This window comes from Orbicella faveolata, unplaced genomic scaffold (genome assembly GCF_042242905.1).
Source record: "Orbicella faveolata isolate gen_17 unplaced genomic scaffold, um_ofav_v1 contig_46, whole genome shotgun sequence".
Taxonomy (NCBI): Eukaryota; Metazoa; Cnidaria; class Anthozoa; order Scleractinia; family Merulinidae; genus Orbicella; species Orbicella faveolata.
Window position 1 is genome coordinate 21,884,637 of NW_028301576.1, and position 15,400 is coordinate 21,900,036.

At 39.3% G+C, this 15,400-nt stretch overlaps 2 protein-coding genes across 4 annotated transcripts in view; one reads left to right on the forward strand and one right to left on the reverse strand.

Annotated features, from left to right (window-relative positions):
• Nucleotides 1–15,400, forward strand: part of LOC149098880 (kinesin-II 95 kDa subunit-like) — a 48,197-nt gene that overhangs the window by 5,416 nt on the left and 27,381 nt on the right. For all 3 annotated transcript variants that reach the window (XM_089278037.1, XM_089278039.1, XM_089278038.1), the window contains exons 3-5: nt 10,576–10,680; nt 11,549–11,619; nt 14,582–14,635. In XM_089278037.1, the coding sequence (XP_089134163.1) occupies nt 10,576–10,680; nt 11,549–11,619; nt 14,582–14,635 (230 nt within the window). The remainder of the gene's footprint in view (nt 1–10,575; nt 10,681–11,548; nt 11,620–14,581; nt 14,636–15,400) is intronic.
• Nucleotides 337–5,540, reverse strand: LOC149098881 (uncharacterized). The gene is made up of 7 exons (XM_089278059.1): nt 4,798–5,540; nt 4,578–4,699; nt 4,378–4,446; nt 3,698–3,754; nt 3,509–3,628; nt 3,084–3,400; nt 337–2,512 (listed from the first exon to the last, which is right to left on the reverse strand). The coding sequence occupies exons 2-6, from the start codon at nt 4,587–4,589 to the stop codon at nt 3,164–3,166; spliced, it is 495 nt and encodes a 164-aa protein (XP_089134185.1). The 5' UTR covers nt 4,590–4,699; nt 4,798–5,540; the 3' UTR covers nt 337–2,512; nt 3,084–3,163.

The window sequence follows — 15,400 nt, forward strand, 5'->3', positions numbered from 1 at the left end:
ATATCCTTGTCAGGGTTGCTTCATCTCACACTCACTCAAACAATGGACTTAGTGATCATGAGTGGGCTCAAATGTGTTACTAAATAAAAATTTTCATCCTCTTGTCACCTCATCTCAGTTTCCCAGTGTCCTTGTAAATAGAAATCATGCTCTTACTCCACTGGAAGACTCCACAAAATTTGGCAGGGATGAAAAGGGCATTCAATGCAGTCAACAATTTGAATGTGAGAGCTCCCTTATCTCTAATATCCGAGAAGTGTTCTCGGTCTTGGCCAATCAAGAAATATTCTCATGGAAAGCGAGAAGAGCATTACAAGCGGTACAATTAAAATGAACTTTGTCGAATGACACATTAGGTCTTGTTTTGCTCTTTCTGTTCGCCTTTCCCTTCATATACGCCTTTAATGAGCGGTCGGGCAAAATTCCGCAAAATTGTAAAGTATTTGCCAGCGTATAAGCCATTGACGCATACAAAAAATAGTTCCAGTCCAACTGTCTACCAGTTGCCATCATTGAGCAGCCTGTAGGCAATCTGCCATCTGTAGTCATCGATGTCATGCTATAGAGGAAGACGAAGTAGATATAATAAATGACTTTACACAGAATTACAAAATTGGCCTAATTTGCGGAGAGAACTATATTTGCATCACAGTTAAGGGTTAAGGATCGCCGAGTATTTGGTCCCTCACAAAATGACTGGATCTGTCTCGATATATAGCTGCAAATTCGGCTTGTCGGGAAAAAACGATTGGCACAAAACAATTGCCTGAATAACTTGTTCTTGTTTTGGTGACTTTACAGTGACTACAATTACTACGTTGATGAAGTACAGCATTTCGGTTAAGACACACCTGTTGGAAAGCGATTTCCTTTCTTTCTGTAATGCACTCCGCGATGTAGGGAAGAAAAGTGACTGTGTCAACTAACGCATGTCAGAGTCTAACTACATCCATGGTAATTTTCGGTTTAAGTATTAAGAAAACGAATCACATTCTAAAGGATTACCTTCAATACGTAGACTCCACAGCTGACATCATCGTTTTGTAAGGGGTGAGGACTGGCCAAGTCAGTCCAGTAACATCCCTCAAGCTGGCTCCTTTTAGTTAGGAAGACCCTTGCAAGGAAATTGTGAATAATATAGGCTTACGTCATGCTTGTCATCTCTTTTAGAGGTCTAAATAACGGATTGTAATAAATTGTCCCTTTGGATTTTCGAGACGAGTCGAGCGCAAATACATTTATCAAGATATCGCTTAACGTTTAACGTGAGGGAATAACAAGTGCTATTATCTTTATTGTGGTCTAGGCATTTCGACGACGCTGTTATGATTTAGGTTACCGTAGCTCATATATTTGTTGGTCTAATTTTGAAATTGTGTCTGTTAGGGATCAAATAAGGTTTGATTTACACCCAATGCAATAGCCTCCGTCGGGAGTTTAATCCCCGTCTTTTTCAGATGGAAGGCCCTGGTTATACGATAAATTGTTAATGTCCATGGTTCTCTTGTAAAACTAAAAATGATGAGCGAGTTCGAGAAAAGCCAATGAGCTTCAGTTTGTCTAAGGTGATTATTATCGGTGGCGGTTATGTTTAGGTTAAGTATCTGAGCCCGTAATTCCCCATAAGTATACTTACGCCTAGTGTCCAGTGAAATCACTGGGCAGCCTGACGGGGGAACACAAATTTCTTGTATGCCGAAATGTCAAGTTGTAACCAAATGCAATAAGCAAACATTGGAAAAAAGTACACAGGTTGATAAATAACTATGACAATTTCTTCTTTGTTACATGACGGATAGTTAAGCTTGAACATAAAATATAGTATATTATAGTAAAATGGGGAGCAGGGATGGCGCAGTGGTGAGAGCGCTCGCCTCCCACCAATGTCCCGGGTTCAATTCACGGACCCGGCGTCATATGTGGGTTGAGTTTGTTGTTGGTTCTCTTCTCTGCTCCGAGAGGTTTTTCTCCGGGTACTCCAGTTTTCCCCTCTCCTCAAAAACCAATATTTCTCAAATTCCAATTCGATCCTTGAATGCACGGACATTTCTGAACGAGTTCTTGTGAACTCCTTGGTGCTCCGTGGGTAAACAAAAATTACATTTACAAAAAATTACATTTTACATTTACAATTACCAACATTTAGACGCCCTTAAAATTTCCCTCTATTTCCATTTCAAATTTTAAGGGAACCCTTGCGTAATTGTGAGCCTCATGTATACCAATTTTTAAAAAAAATTAATTCTGCACGTACGTTCAAAGTGGTATGAATGTAATGTGTATGTCAGCTACTTACCCTTTTGCGCCAGGGCATCCCTTGCTTAGTTCTTTCATAGAAAAAACTATTCGCAGTGATAACGAACTTGCCCTGCAACTGTTAAAGAGAGCTCTTAAACTACTTTTAATTAGAATTGCTACTCGTGATGTGACGCAACATTGACCGTAACAGTCATCTGATACTTACGTTTTTGTAGGCCCGTTTTTCTAATACTGCCATATACGCATTGATAACCTGTTATATTAAAGGAGACTGTTAGAAGCTCGCAAAGATAAAAAAAGGTGTAAATTTGTTCTGCATTTGTTTCTATAAAGCGAAACCGAAAATCAAGAGAGCGCTGGAATCTTGCTTCTTTCGCATTTAGTGGATGCGTAGTTAACTGACTACGCATTAGCCGTTTCTTATCAGTAAAATCCTACTTACTGAATCATTTAGCCATCCAGGTTGTCGATGGCTCAAATAGAGACACCATTAAAGATTCGTGGATGTCCGGCATTCCTAATTGCAGTGTTTTGATATCCTTCCAATTCAAGTAACACCAGTTTTGAAAGTGCAGTAAGGGGTGGAAGTGTCATTCCATATGGCTTGAACCTGACGAAAACGAATTTTTGCCAAATTGTAAAAGGGTGAAATTGTGGTAATACGTTTAAAAAAGACGTAGTTATCAAAAAAGCAAATCAAACTGACTACAGTAATAGAGTTGAATTCCTTTTAGTTTAGTTCTCTTTGGGAAGCCAATCCTTGGTAACTCCCGGCTACCACATTTTTAGGCTTTTTATGTCAGCTATCAAATGATGGTAATTACCTGAGAAATCTTTAGTCTTTCTACTAGTGCCTCTTTGCACTGAGGGAATGCTTCTTGGACTTCCTGTATTCTGGGGAATGTTAAGGCGTTAGCCAGTTTGTACCAGCTTCCTCGGCTTCTAGGTCAGTGATAAAGACCTGTTCGGTGTCCACAGTCTCCACTGTTGCCTGAGCGGGCCAACCGAACACACCATTTTTTCCATGAATTTGTTCCAAAAACGTTATCGAAAAAATGCCATCTTCCGCCTTCAGCACTCTCCCCAAAAAGAAACAATCGCAGTTACTGGATGCGACAGCGACAAACATGCCACTGGATACCTGCAAAGGAAAACAGCTTATCAGTAGTAAATTATTTTCTAGTACATGTAAACCATTTGTGAAATCAACATAATTCATTCCTTTCTACGTAGCCGTTCATCGGTTTACCTCTCGGCTTTTCGTAGGTTCCTGTTTTTCTTTTCTTTCTGAAACGTCCAATTCTTGGAGTCCTCTCGTCTCCGCCGCTCGTGGTGGCGTCATATTATTGGTTTCTTTATGGGGCATCTGCTGAAAGAATCAGACATAAGTTAAATTGACAGCAATATTCAAATAGATGATGCAAGGGTGGTTACTCACCGATTCCGGCTCTTCAGGTGACTCAGCTTTCATTTTCTTCAGAGGCGTGGAGGTACTCTTAAAAGCAATGACAACAATATTACGAGGTGGTCAAAGACAGTTGCGCTACGGCTATATGGGCTCACTAGTAACAGTGTCATGGTTTATGATACTATATATATGTCTGCCACTCCCAATCTCAGTGCTAGAGAGCTTAGGTGGTCGGTTCGTTAGAACGTCCGAGTCGGGACCGGGAGGTGCCATGGACTAGCCTTTGCTGTACAAAAGAAAAAACACTAGGATAACAAAGTTAAAGAACCTGAGATGAAAGCTAGTGGAGCCTACCACGTTAAAGTTCGTACATCCCGCCAACGCATAGTAGAGACACTCGCAGTTGGTTATTACATACAAAATTTCAAATTGGCTCCTGATGTTCATCTATATAGATCACTCAGCCATCGACCTAATATTTCCCCTAGCCATGATACCTTTACTAGTCAGTATTTACGGATTTCTTTGACTTTCTTGTCTGAAAATGAGGCAGATTAGATTTTCTTCAAAAGTGACACAGACCCTTCCTTCACAGGAATTTATGAAAGGGACCCTTATTTGGTACAAACGTGCGTCGCTATAAACGGCGAAAATGAAAAGCAGGTTACTACATGGCAAGCACTCAATTACGTAGCAAATCTTTCACTCACAAGTGGTATTAGCTGCTCCTCGATTCCTATGCAGTTTCCGTGAACTTGTTGTCCCTCCTCGACATTTATCTAGTAAAGGAGAGTAAATCGACCCTTACAGATTGCATAACACTTCTTGTGGGGTATTACTTCCTCCTTTTAACTTCGGTTGTCACGTGAGTTAAGTAGATATAATGGTAATGTATAAAGGCAGCACTTACTACAAAAGGCATCGGTATGGCGTCTAATGGGGCTCCCACTGTTGCTTCCGGTGACGAGGAGAGAACAACGCTCGAAGAGTGCTGGTCGTCGAGCAAGAGCTTTTGCTCGACGATAAGGTTATCTGCAGCGAGTAAGGGAAACTAACATTGTATAGGCATCTCAGTCTTTGCCAAAGGAGCAAGACAGATTGTAAATAAAATCAAGTATGGATGAGCTTACTTCAGTTGACTTTCTTGTCAATTTCCCTGTTGTCTGGGTGGTTTTTCGTTCGCTCTTGGTTTGGCCCTAAGAACCAAGACAGTTAATATTTCCACCTGCCATAAACTGCTGTAAGCCTTGAGAAGATACCATTCGGCGAGTGGATGTAGCGAGTTAGTACAAGATGCAATGTTTCATTAATGTAGGTACACAAAAATTGCGGTGCGTAATCTGCTGTTACTATTCCTGATTGACCTATTCTTTGTTGATCCAGAGAGTACTAATCAAATAAGGCACCAAGCATAGACCATTGAGAGCAAAGTGTTACCTCAACCCGCACTCTCAAGCTTTCGGTCTTCGTAGTGTTTCCCTTACTCGGTTTTTCCTGTAATCGATTCATACAATTATATCAGTCAGCGAAAACCTGAATATTAGTTACAAGGGGTGGCACCTCTAACAGAGGCGGTTTCGGGGATGTCAGTAAATACTTTGCTCCGCGAATTGGCGGAAACGCCAGGTTTTGGGATTTTTATCCCAGGACTTGCCAGAAACTTGGGAGGGACAGAAAAAAAAAAAAAAAAAAAAAAAAACATTGGGACCTACCAACTCATCATTTACTTCGAGAAGCAGTGTTTGATCCAGGTTGGCTTTTGTGGACGACCGTTCATCTTGCAATCTACTGACTACCTAAAAATATCAAAGGCAGAATAGTCTTAACGGTTACTGTCTTTCTCTCGAGAAAATCAATAGTTAGAATCTAACACCAAGAACATGAAAGGATTCGCCTTCACAAAAAATAAGTCACTTACATTCAAGTTCCGATGAATGATGCTGTTGCTTGCCTTCCATCTTTTGAGAATATCCTTCCCTTGAGTGGGTTCCTCCGCATCTCCTAAATCTCCTTGCCACTCGTAAAGTTTTTCCCTCATTGACAAAACAGTAGTGACAAAATCTGGAGTGTCGTACTTTTTCCAGGTGGAAAAATAGCCCGGTTTTCATTACGTGGGGCTATGGGCAAGAACTTAGCCACTATATCTGTAGTTTCAGACGAGCTTGGATTTTGCACTCTTGCGGTTTGCTGCTCTCAAATGCCGCTAGTCCGGTTGTCTGAAGTTTATGATTATATATGCTGAGATAAACAAAGGAACTGATCTCCGCTGCGGAAGTGAATTGCACCGTTGGAAACAGGACGATATGTGAAACACGTAAAGGGAGAAAACTGTTTTGGAACAAACTAATTTCAACGGTTTATTTGATCGTGGTTAATTTCGTGGATAACGGTTCACCTAGTGAGCTGCACATGACCTGCGTCAAGCTTCAACTGGTGCTCTCTGAAAATTTCTTGATTCTTCAGCTGCAAAAACCGCTATATTTTCAAAACAAAGCACGCTACCGAGCTGAAAACATGCTAGCAGATACATTTCTAAAACTTCTTTTTCGTGATGGAGATATAAATAGAAACGTCTGTTTACATTTGAATTTTAGTTTTTCATGACGGCACGTGAAAACCGAGAATACTTTAAAGTGGTTGAAAAGTCGAGCGGAGTTTCTGCAAAATGTTTGTAAAAGCCAGCATCTCTTAGAAACGCCAGTCTCTCCACTTAACTTGCTTACTAGCCTGAATAAAACGAACAGTAGCAAACCGTATTACGAAATATGATTTTCTATAGAAACGCAAACGGTCGACTCGGAATTACATCCTGCTTTCATGCTATATTGCGTGCACAATTTTGAGGAAGTTTGCCTGACCTCACATGTTAAAGGCGTATATGAAGGGAAAGGCGCACAGAAAGAGCAAAACAAGAGCTAATGTGCCATTCGACAAAGTTCATTTTAATTGTGCCGCTTGTAATGCTCTTCTCGCTTTCCATGAGAATATTTCTTGATTGGCCAAGACCGAGAACACTTCTCGGATATTAAAGATAAGGAGGGTCTCACATTCAAATTGTTGACTGCGTTGAATGCCCTTTTCATCCCTGCCAGATTTTGTCGAGCCTTCCAGTGGAGTAAAAGCATAATTTATGTTTACAGGGACACTGGGAAACTGAAATAAGGTGACAAGAAGACGAAAATGTTTATTTAGTAACACATTTGAGCCCACTCGTGATCACTAAGTCCATTGTTTTAGTGAGTGTGAGATGAAGCAACCCTGACAAGGAAATCGGCCGCTTCAGTATTTCAATAAATGCTGGTTTCAAATTTGCTAAACGCAATACAACTGATGGGACCTTACACGATTTCCATGATTTAGCCAGTATACACCGCCGAGGTAGGCTCTCTGGCTAGACTGAGTGCACAAAGCCACATTCATTTCAAGGGGTGGGAAGCTAGTGGCTGAATTCGAGAATAGTTCTCGGACAAACAAATCGCCTATTGGCTGAAACCGAGAACAGTTATGGGAATGTTAAAACAAAAAGTTCTGCGGCACGAAAAAATCGTTCAGCGACAATTCACTGCTGAGTCATCCTTAGAATGCGCGAAAGAAACCTGTGAGAACTCGAACCTTTTGCTAACTCGAAGTGGTCTATTCTTCCTCCAGGTAGAGGATTTTACTCACGATAACTCGAACTCCTTCTCCAAGGTGTAATGAGTAAAAACATACTCCAAAAAATTGAATTTATTTTTGTCTGAATTGAGTCAGCATTGATGTATTGCACGGTTTCTCACGGTAGTGTTCCTCTGCTAGCCATTTCGCATTTTGAACACAATTTCCTTATGTTACGTCGTTTTGTAAGCAAAATAACCAGTTGTATCATCACATTGTATCATCTCCGGTCATTTGTTCCCATCTCTCGCAAACTCGAACTCCCGCTAATTCGAACCCTTTCTGGTTTCACTTGAAGGTTCGAATCAGCCGGAGTCAACTGTAATAAGAGCCAGCCAGAATTCAAAGCCTTTTCACAGGCAAGGGTTCATTTTCCCGCGCGTTGTCCTCATCATTTATTAAACTTGATATAGTAGAATAGGTAGAGAGCAATGAAAACTAAATTACTCGGTTTCCAGAATGCAGAGGTACACTCACACTGCCATCTATTGGCTAAGACTGAGAACAGTTCTCACATTAACAATAAGTCCTTTTGACTCGCAAATTGTTCACTCGTTAATACTTGCATGCCGTTTCCACGCGTGCACAATTTTGTGGAATTTTTCCCAACCAGTTAAGGCGTATATGAAGGGAAATGGGTACAGGAAGGACAAAACACGACCAAATGTCTCATTTGAGAAACTTTTAGTACATTGTGACGCTTTTAGTGCTGTTTTAGCTTTCATAACAAGGGTGCCGATTAGCCAAGACCAAGAACAAACAAAGGAAGTTGAGCCGGACCCTGTCAAAATTATACCATCGTCTGTTCTGACGCCAAGTGGTTGAATTTGCGAACAGTTCTCGGCCAAAGAAAACGCCAGTTGGCTGAAAGCGAGAACAGTTACAGGAATGTTAAAACAAGAAAGCTCTGCGGCGCGAAAATAGTTCAGCGACAATTCAATGCTGAGTAATCCCGGTGGAGAGCGCGAAAGAATTACTAAAAACAACCAGAATTCAAAGCCTTTTCACAGGCAAGAAATTGTCGGCCAAGTTCATTTCACTCGTTGTCCCCATAATCCATTAAAAGGGGTGGCGAATGGTACTTCCAAAATCTTGGGTCTCGCAAACTTTTCATCCGATCTCGAAATCTCGACAGCCTTTGCGAAGAGTCTCGAAGTCTCGTTTATATTGCATTTATTTCGGTGTCGAAGTCTTGCGTGTTTTGGTTTCGGTCTCGGATTTTCTAACAGGGGTCTCGGCGAGTATCGGATTTTACCATTCGTCACAAGTAACTAAATTACTCCTTTTCTTTAATGCAGAGATACACTGACATCAGCCTATTGGCTGAGACTGAGAACAGTTCTCACAATTTAACAATAAGTCCCTTTTCTACGATCGGAAAATACTCCTCGGGGGTGACACGCAAATTATGTCATGGTTTTCTGACGCTAAGTGGCTGAATTTGCGAACAGTTCTCGGATAAACAAAACGCCAATTGGCTGAAAACGAGAACAATTCTGGGAATGTTTGAACAGAAGGCTATGCAGCACAGGAAATCGTTCAGCGAAAATTCAATGCTCAGCCACCCTTGCAGAGCGCGATAAGATGCGAAATTTTATTATTCGGTTTGCCGTAAATATATTATTTTATGGAAGGCCACCGAGACAGAAAAACCAAGACAACAGATTTTCAGGTTACAGTCTTCCCATAAATGTAATGAACGGAGATGAGTGACATGACGTCAAAACAACACGCAACACTCGTGATCTCGTAACATGACGCCTCGAAAGCCCTAGTCGCGTTTCGTCATTTCGTGGTTTTGAGAAAACACGAATTATTGCTTTCTAAGCGTTAGATTTCAGCAGAATATTTACTTGCTCTGTAGTCCGAAGAATTACTGATCATCCGTCCAGGAAAATAATCAGTTTATAAAGCTGTTTCAAGCGAATATATAAGCAATATAAACCATGTCGATTGGTAGAAAACGAGAACAGTTCTCAATTCTAAAAATATCTTGACCTAAATCGCCCGCCGGTGACCTTTCAATGTATGATATGTTCTGATAAAGTAGCCATAAATCGGAAATATCGTCCGGCGTGGCGGGTTGGCGCGCGCTAAGGGTAGATTTCAGAGAAAGGAGTTTGGAGTTGCGCCGAAGAACGAATCAAAATGATTGCACCAAACGGTAAATTATCAGAAGTGACAAGGTATCCTCCAAGCTGCCGAGGAAATACTCAAAGAGATCGTAATGAAACAGTGGCTAAACAAGTGTGGGAAAATTTTGGCGCGAATTTCAGGGAAAACGATCTCTCGCTTTCTAGATTTATGGACCCAGGAAAAAGTTAATGAAATTTGCATTTGGACGACGGATCGACACACTGTTGGTAAGTTGCCACCTTCCTTGATATGCTTGTTAGGAAAGAAAAATGGAAAAGCAGAATTTCACGTTGTATTTTCCGCAACGCAATTATGTGGACTTGTGTGGCTGAACTAGAAAGTTTTCGGTTTAATATCCCGAGTACATTTTTTGTTGTTGTTGTTGATAAGCTTAGTTAAAGAGCCACGTAAACACCATTTTTGTGGATAGTCGAAATTCGCAAAGATCCAACTCGACTATTATTGATAAAAGACCATTGTGTAAACTCATTCATGTGTGGTTAATAGATGATGACAAACAAACGTTCGAGAATAATTACTTATCGGTGATTCATGACAGATGCTTACCAGACATTTTGTTTTCGATGAAAAATTCACCCGTTCTCATTGGTGGATACTGAGAACTGTTTCTCGTTTATAAATGAATGTGATTTCATGCTCCCTTATTGGCCAAGACTGGGAACAGTTCTCAGAGCTACAAAACATTCTCAGTTTCCAGTTGAAAAGTGCATTTTCCACTTTGACATTGCACTGTGTTAATTGTTTTCATTTAGGATTCTCAAAGAATGGTTAAATAGTGATACAAACTAAATGTGATTTTGAAAGGGAATTACTGCATTATAATGGGTACTAGGTGCTACATGTAGGTTCTGTCGCTACGCCACTCCGACCAATATATGAATTCATATATTTTCTCTGAACTAGCTGCCAATACATAGAGAATGGAGTAGTGTTGTCTCAAAATTGCATGTACATTTATATTAACTTACAAATTCCTGCAGTTACACTGTAACTACACATTATGATGTTTTCAGACTGCTACAACTGCTGTACATGTTTGACTAACTTATTGATTCTAACATGTCTAAATTGTGATGTTATTTTTTTTATGCTTTAAGGATAATTGAGATGAATGTTAAAAAGGGGACAATAGAAATCAGCAACCCAGCTAAGAAAGAAGAAGTGCCACGCATGTTCACTTATGATTCAGTTTACGACTGGAAGTGAGTTAGTCATTAATTAAAAGTTATCTGTTGGAAATAGGTGGATAGCCTTGTACATGTAAAAGCCCATAAGGGTTTCTTCAGTTTCCGTCCAGAATAGTTATCCTATTTTTGTCACAATTCATACGGTAAATGATTTTTGAACATGGGTAAATACAATATGTAAACAATCAATCAATCATCTCATTCATACATATAACCCAGTTTAAGACAGCAAGGACTACACGACCACCGTCCAACTTCTAAAGGCACTAGGTCCATGTATGATTAAGGGTTGAGAGGAGATGATGGGAGAAGTCTACCCTAAGTTGATGTCATTTAGCACAAGGTTGAATAGCTTGATACTAAGCACATGTACTCTGACAATGAAAGGATGTGGTCTCATTGCTGGACAGGCATAAAAGTTTTTGTGCATATATTGTTCAAATATGATTCCTGAATTAACTTATTGGTTCTACATTATAAAGCTTAGCCCTCCAGTAGCTCAATACCAATGAAGAGAACTCCTTAAGAAAGGACTTTGATCCTTAATTGTTGCTGCCCATCCTAAGTGAACAAATAACTTTAATTTATTGCCATGTCATGCAATGTAAACAGTCAAATGTGTGCATGCACTCAGATAAGAAGAAATGTATTGAGTGTCACCATAAATTAGTATTACCCTACCATAATTATTAATATCAACAGTGAAGGCAACTTTTCTCTATTTTAAAAATGTTACATGATTTTGTCTTAACTATGTATATACACAAATGGTTTAGGTGGAATTGTCCATTGAATAGGTTATTATAAAAGCTTGCTAAAAACTGCCATAATTACCTGCTGGCATCTGCATTTTAACATTTGTGTGCTTCTGATATTTATGTAGTTCAAAACAGATTGATCTCTATGATGAGACATTTAGACAGTTGGTGGATTCTGTTCTTGAAGGGTATAATGGTAGGTTTTTTTCTTTATTTTGATTGTGGATAACCAATGGCAACAATAAATTAATTCATTAAAAGAAATCACGTATACTTTTATTACTAACAATTAATTCTTTGAGTAGCTTGGTCACACCTTTTTTGGGTGAGCATTGTTTGGTTTTCCTTCTATTGTTCAATTCAATGTTAAATTACATGTATAGTCAACTAGAGCTCCACTAACAGCCACTCTTGTAAGCTGTCAGCTCTACACCTCTTATCAATTTCCGGTTTTGCCTCCTAGTCAAACTCTTTAATTTACACATTCCTGTAAGCAGACGTGAACTATTTTGAAAATGTAAATTGGATTTTTCTTTAGTGTAACACCATCTCGTAAGCAGACAACCCATGAATATTTGACTCTTGGCAATGAAATTTGTCACTAATTTGCAATAAATCAACTTACATGTAAGTAAGACCTTTTACAGTGCTCAACAGAACAGTAGTGGGGATTGGTTTTGTCAAATCTCCATTTGTTGACGGCAAAGCAAGCTGTCCGTTCACTTGACATTAAAACAAGAGCCTGAAGTGAATTTTTTTTGTGTCACGCTGTGGCCACGTTCATCATGGTCCACTTTCCTTCTTGTTTTTGTAAGTGGACAGCTCTACCTATAGACACTTTTTCCAATTCCGGAGGGACAGTCCCCTTATGAGAGTGGACTAAGTGTATAAAAAGTAGGGTGAGATGAAATTCAAAAAACCCACTTGCCCTTCAGGCAAGCTGTAATTTCATCTTATTAGCCCAAATCTCTGAGGAGCTGGCCCAAAATTATTTTATTTCATAAGGATAATTAAACAATTGAAGAAATTGAACAATTTAGTATGCAAAAATAATGATGAGTAATTAATCAATGCGTAAATAATAATTAACATAGTAAATGGTTTGAACCCAGGAGTATCAGTAGTTTGTATATTGTGATTGTCCGGGTGAGGTGCCAGTAGTGGTTGACATCTGTTAAGTGGCGTTTGTTCTCAGTCAGTGTACCAGCTTTCCAGAGTAAGTCGTTGAAAATAGTTTATACTGTAGGTTAAGCACTGACCAGGGTCCCAGTCAATGTTGTGGTTTGTCTGTTGACGATGTACAGCAATGTGATTGTTGGCATCACCAAAAACCGACCAATTTGAATAACAATAGACGGATCGAAACCCATCAATGACTGATGACAAACTTTACACGAGTCTTTCAGCCAATAGCATGGCTAAACTGACCAATCATGTTCAATGGACCAGACTTATAACATCATTGACTGACAAAAACTATTCACTTGACTCTGAAGATGACTTCCGCTCAGTTTGTCGCAACGTCAGTCACCAACAACAGTTTTTTTCAGAACTACCCTCACCCGGACGATCACACTATACGAACTAAATAATAATTAATGATACAGAGCTTAGATTCACTAAATCTCTTTGATTTCCCTTTTGAATTAAACCTTATTAAAATAAAACATTTAGAAATACTCAATGTGTGGTTCCAGAAAATATCCATACCCCCCCTGCAGGGAAGGGGGGGGTTTCCATTTTGATCCTCCAGGGGGCTTATGGTACTCCCCCCCCACCCCCTGGAATTTCCATGAGTTTTCTACTTGGGTCCCCCTACCCCTTGGAAATTCCATTTCCACAAATAACAAGACTTTTAATAAAGTCATTTATTATAATCCCCTTGGTAATGTCAGTAATAAAATTTATAATAGACGGAGATGCAAGGCGACATATTTTCAGAAACAATTGGCAACCTTGATTTGATCATGCGATGTACGCTATTTAATCGTACATTATTTATGGTGATATTTAATGGGTCAGGATCAAAGCTGCTGGGTAATGAAAGATTAAGGCTCTGAGATTTAATTTTGACAAAAATGACTGTAGAAAACTCTAGATGTAATTACATTTCATGTTAAAAATACGTTTGAAGTAACAACTGACTGAGAAGCACTTCACTCCAAAATGGCATAGCACCTGACTTTTTCTTCATTAAAAGAAGTTTTCATATGAGAATCTAAGAAAGCACTGAATATTTAAACTCTTTTAAACAACCCAGTCAAAGTTCTACTTTTTGCACAGTCAAAACAACATTGATATTGAATTACTTTACAATCAGAAAGTAAAGTCCTCACGCAACATGTTTTTCAAAACAGCTGTTTACCAAACATCGCTTAGATTTTTTTTTCAGGAAAGGAATACATCAATAAAGTCATACTCTTTGTCTTTGCAGTTTGTAAATGATAGTAAATTCACTTTTAAGCCTTAAGTGTTTTTAACTTGCCACACGTTTCATGTACATGAAACGTTCTTCATTTGTTCTATAAATTACCAAATGAAATCTTGGCTACCGCTCCAGCGCTCCTGCTATCCACAGTTAGATATGCTTCAAGACAATTAGACAAATGGGGTTGAATCGACTTTGCTAACTTAAACAAACTATTAACTACATGGATAACAATGAAAATATGTGATAACCTTGTTATGGCAAGCTTTTGTCTTGCACCACCACTGCGTTGTTGGGACATGCGGTCAGGGTAAAATTACCATTTTAATTGATTTCGGTTGCTTAAATTTTACATTTTACTTTAAAAAAGATTTGTATTGCTTCACGTTCTCTGACGCCAACTGTCTGCTAGACACAACGTCTGAAGTTTGCCACTTGAAAAGAAACAACATTATTTCACTCATGTCCACCTCGTGCTTGCCCGTCGGGCAACCTGTGATAAGAAGGCGCTAGCCTGACTGACCGTTTCACTAGTCCCGGGCTATTGGACAGCCTTTTTGTTGCACCCTGAAAAAGGAACAGTACATGTACCTTTTTTCCTCCAGGTCTTTAATTTTTCTTGGAGTACATAATTATTATGTGAATGGTATGTGATAAATGTTGTATGGAACAAGACTTGACTGTTTTAAGTTACTTTGTGGATTAAAATATACAGTGTATTCTCTGCTAGGTACAATATTTGCCTATGGACAAACAGGAACAGGGAAAACATTTACCATGGAAGGTAATGTCAGTTAGAATGATTTGTACATACAGTGTAGTGTCAATAATTATATAAAGCATTTTTAAAATAAATGTGAACAAAAAGCACTTAATGACTGGCCCTAAGGGAAATAGTGAGTTTTGTTTCCTTGAGACCCTTCAATGAGCTTTGAGGTCAAGAGGGAAACAAAACTCACTGTTTCCTGCAGGACCAGTCATTAGGTGTTTTGTTATACCTCCCAACTCAAAAATTGACAAAAAACTGCAAAGAAAGATGTTTGCTTGAAGCCGGCTGGCTCGCAAATTTGTTGCGGTTTCAAGGATCACGACCTGATCAAGTGCGAGTCCAAACTTCGAGTTGTTGTTTCCCTAGGGAGTTAGTGAGTTTTGTTTGCCCTAGGGAGTTAATGAGTTTTGACCCATGACAGGTGACACATTCTCCTCCAATTGGAAAACGTATTTGGGTTGGGAGGTACATCGTATAACAATAGCTCTTATTACAGTCAAGTCTGTGGTCAAATATTCTTCTGTTTAAAAAGGCAAACAAAATTAGGTCAATACTTGAGCAGAATTTACCTTTTTGCCTTTTTTATGTTAAACTACTAACAACTAAATAATAACAGCTGTTTTTGGTTGGCTAATACGGCACCTTTCAAATGTCCAGCGGCTCCTCCCAGCTTCCGACTACTGCTGAGCACTGTTTCATTGTCTGAACTGTGGTTAAGGATTTGATTACCACGTGCTCGGTAGTAGTTGGATGCTGGGAGGAGCTGCCAAACATTTGATT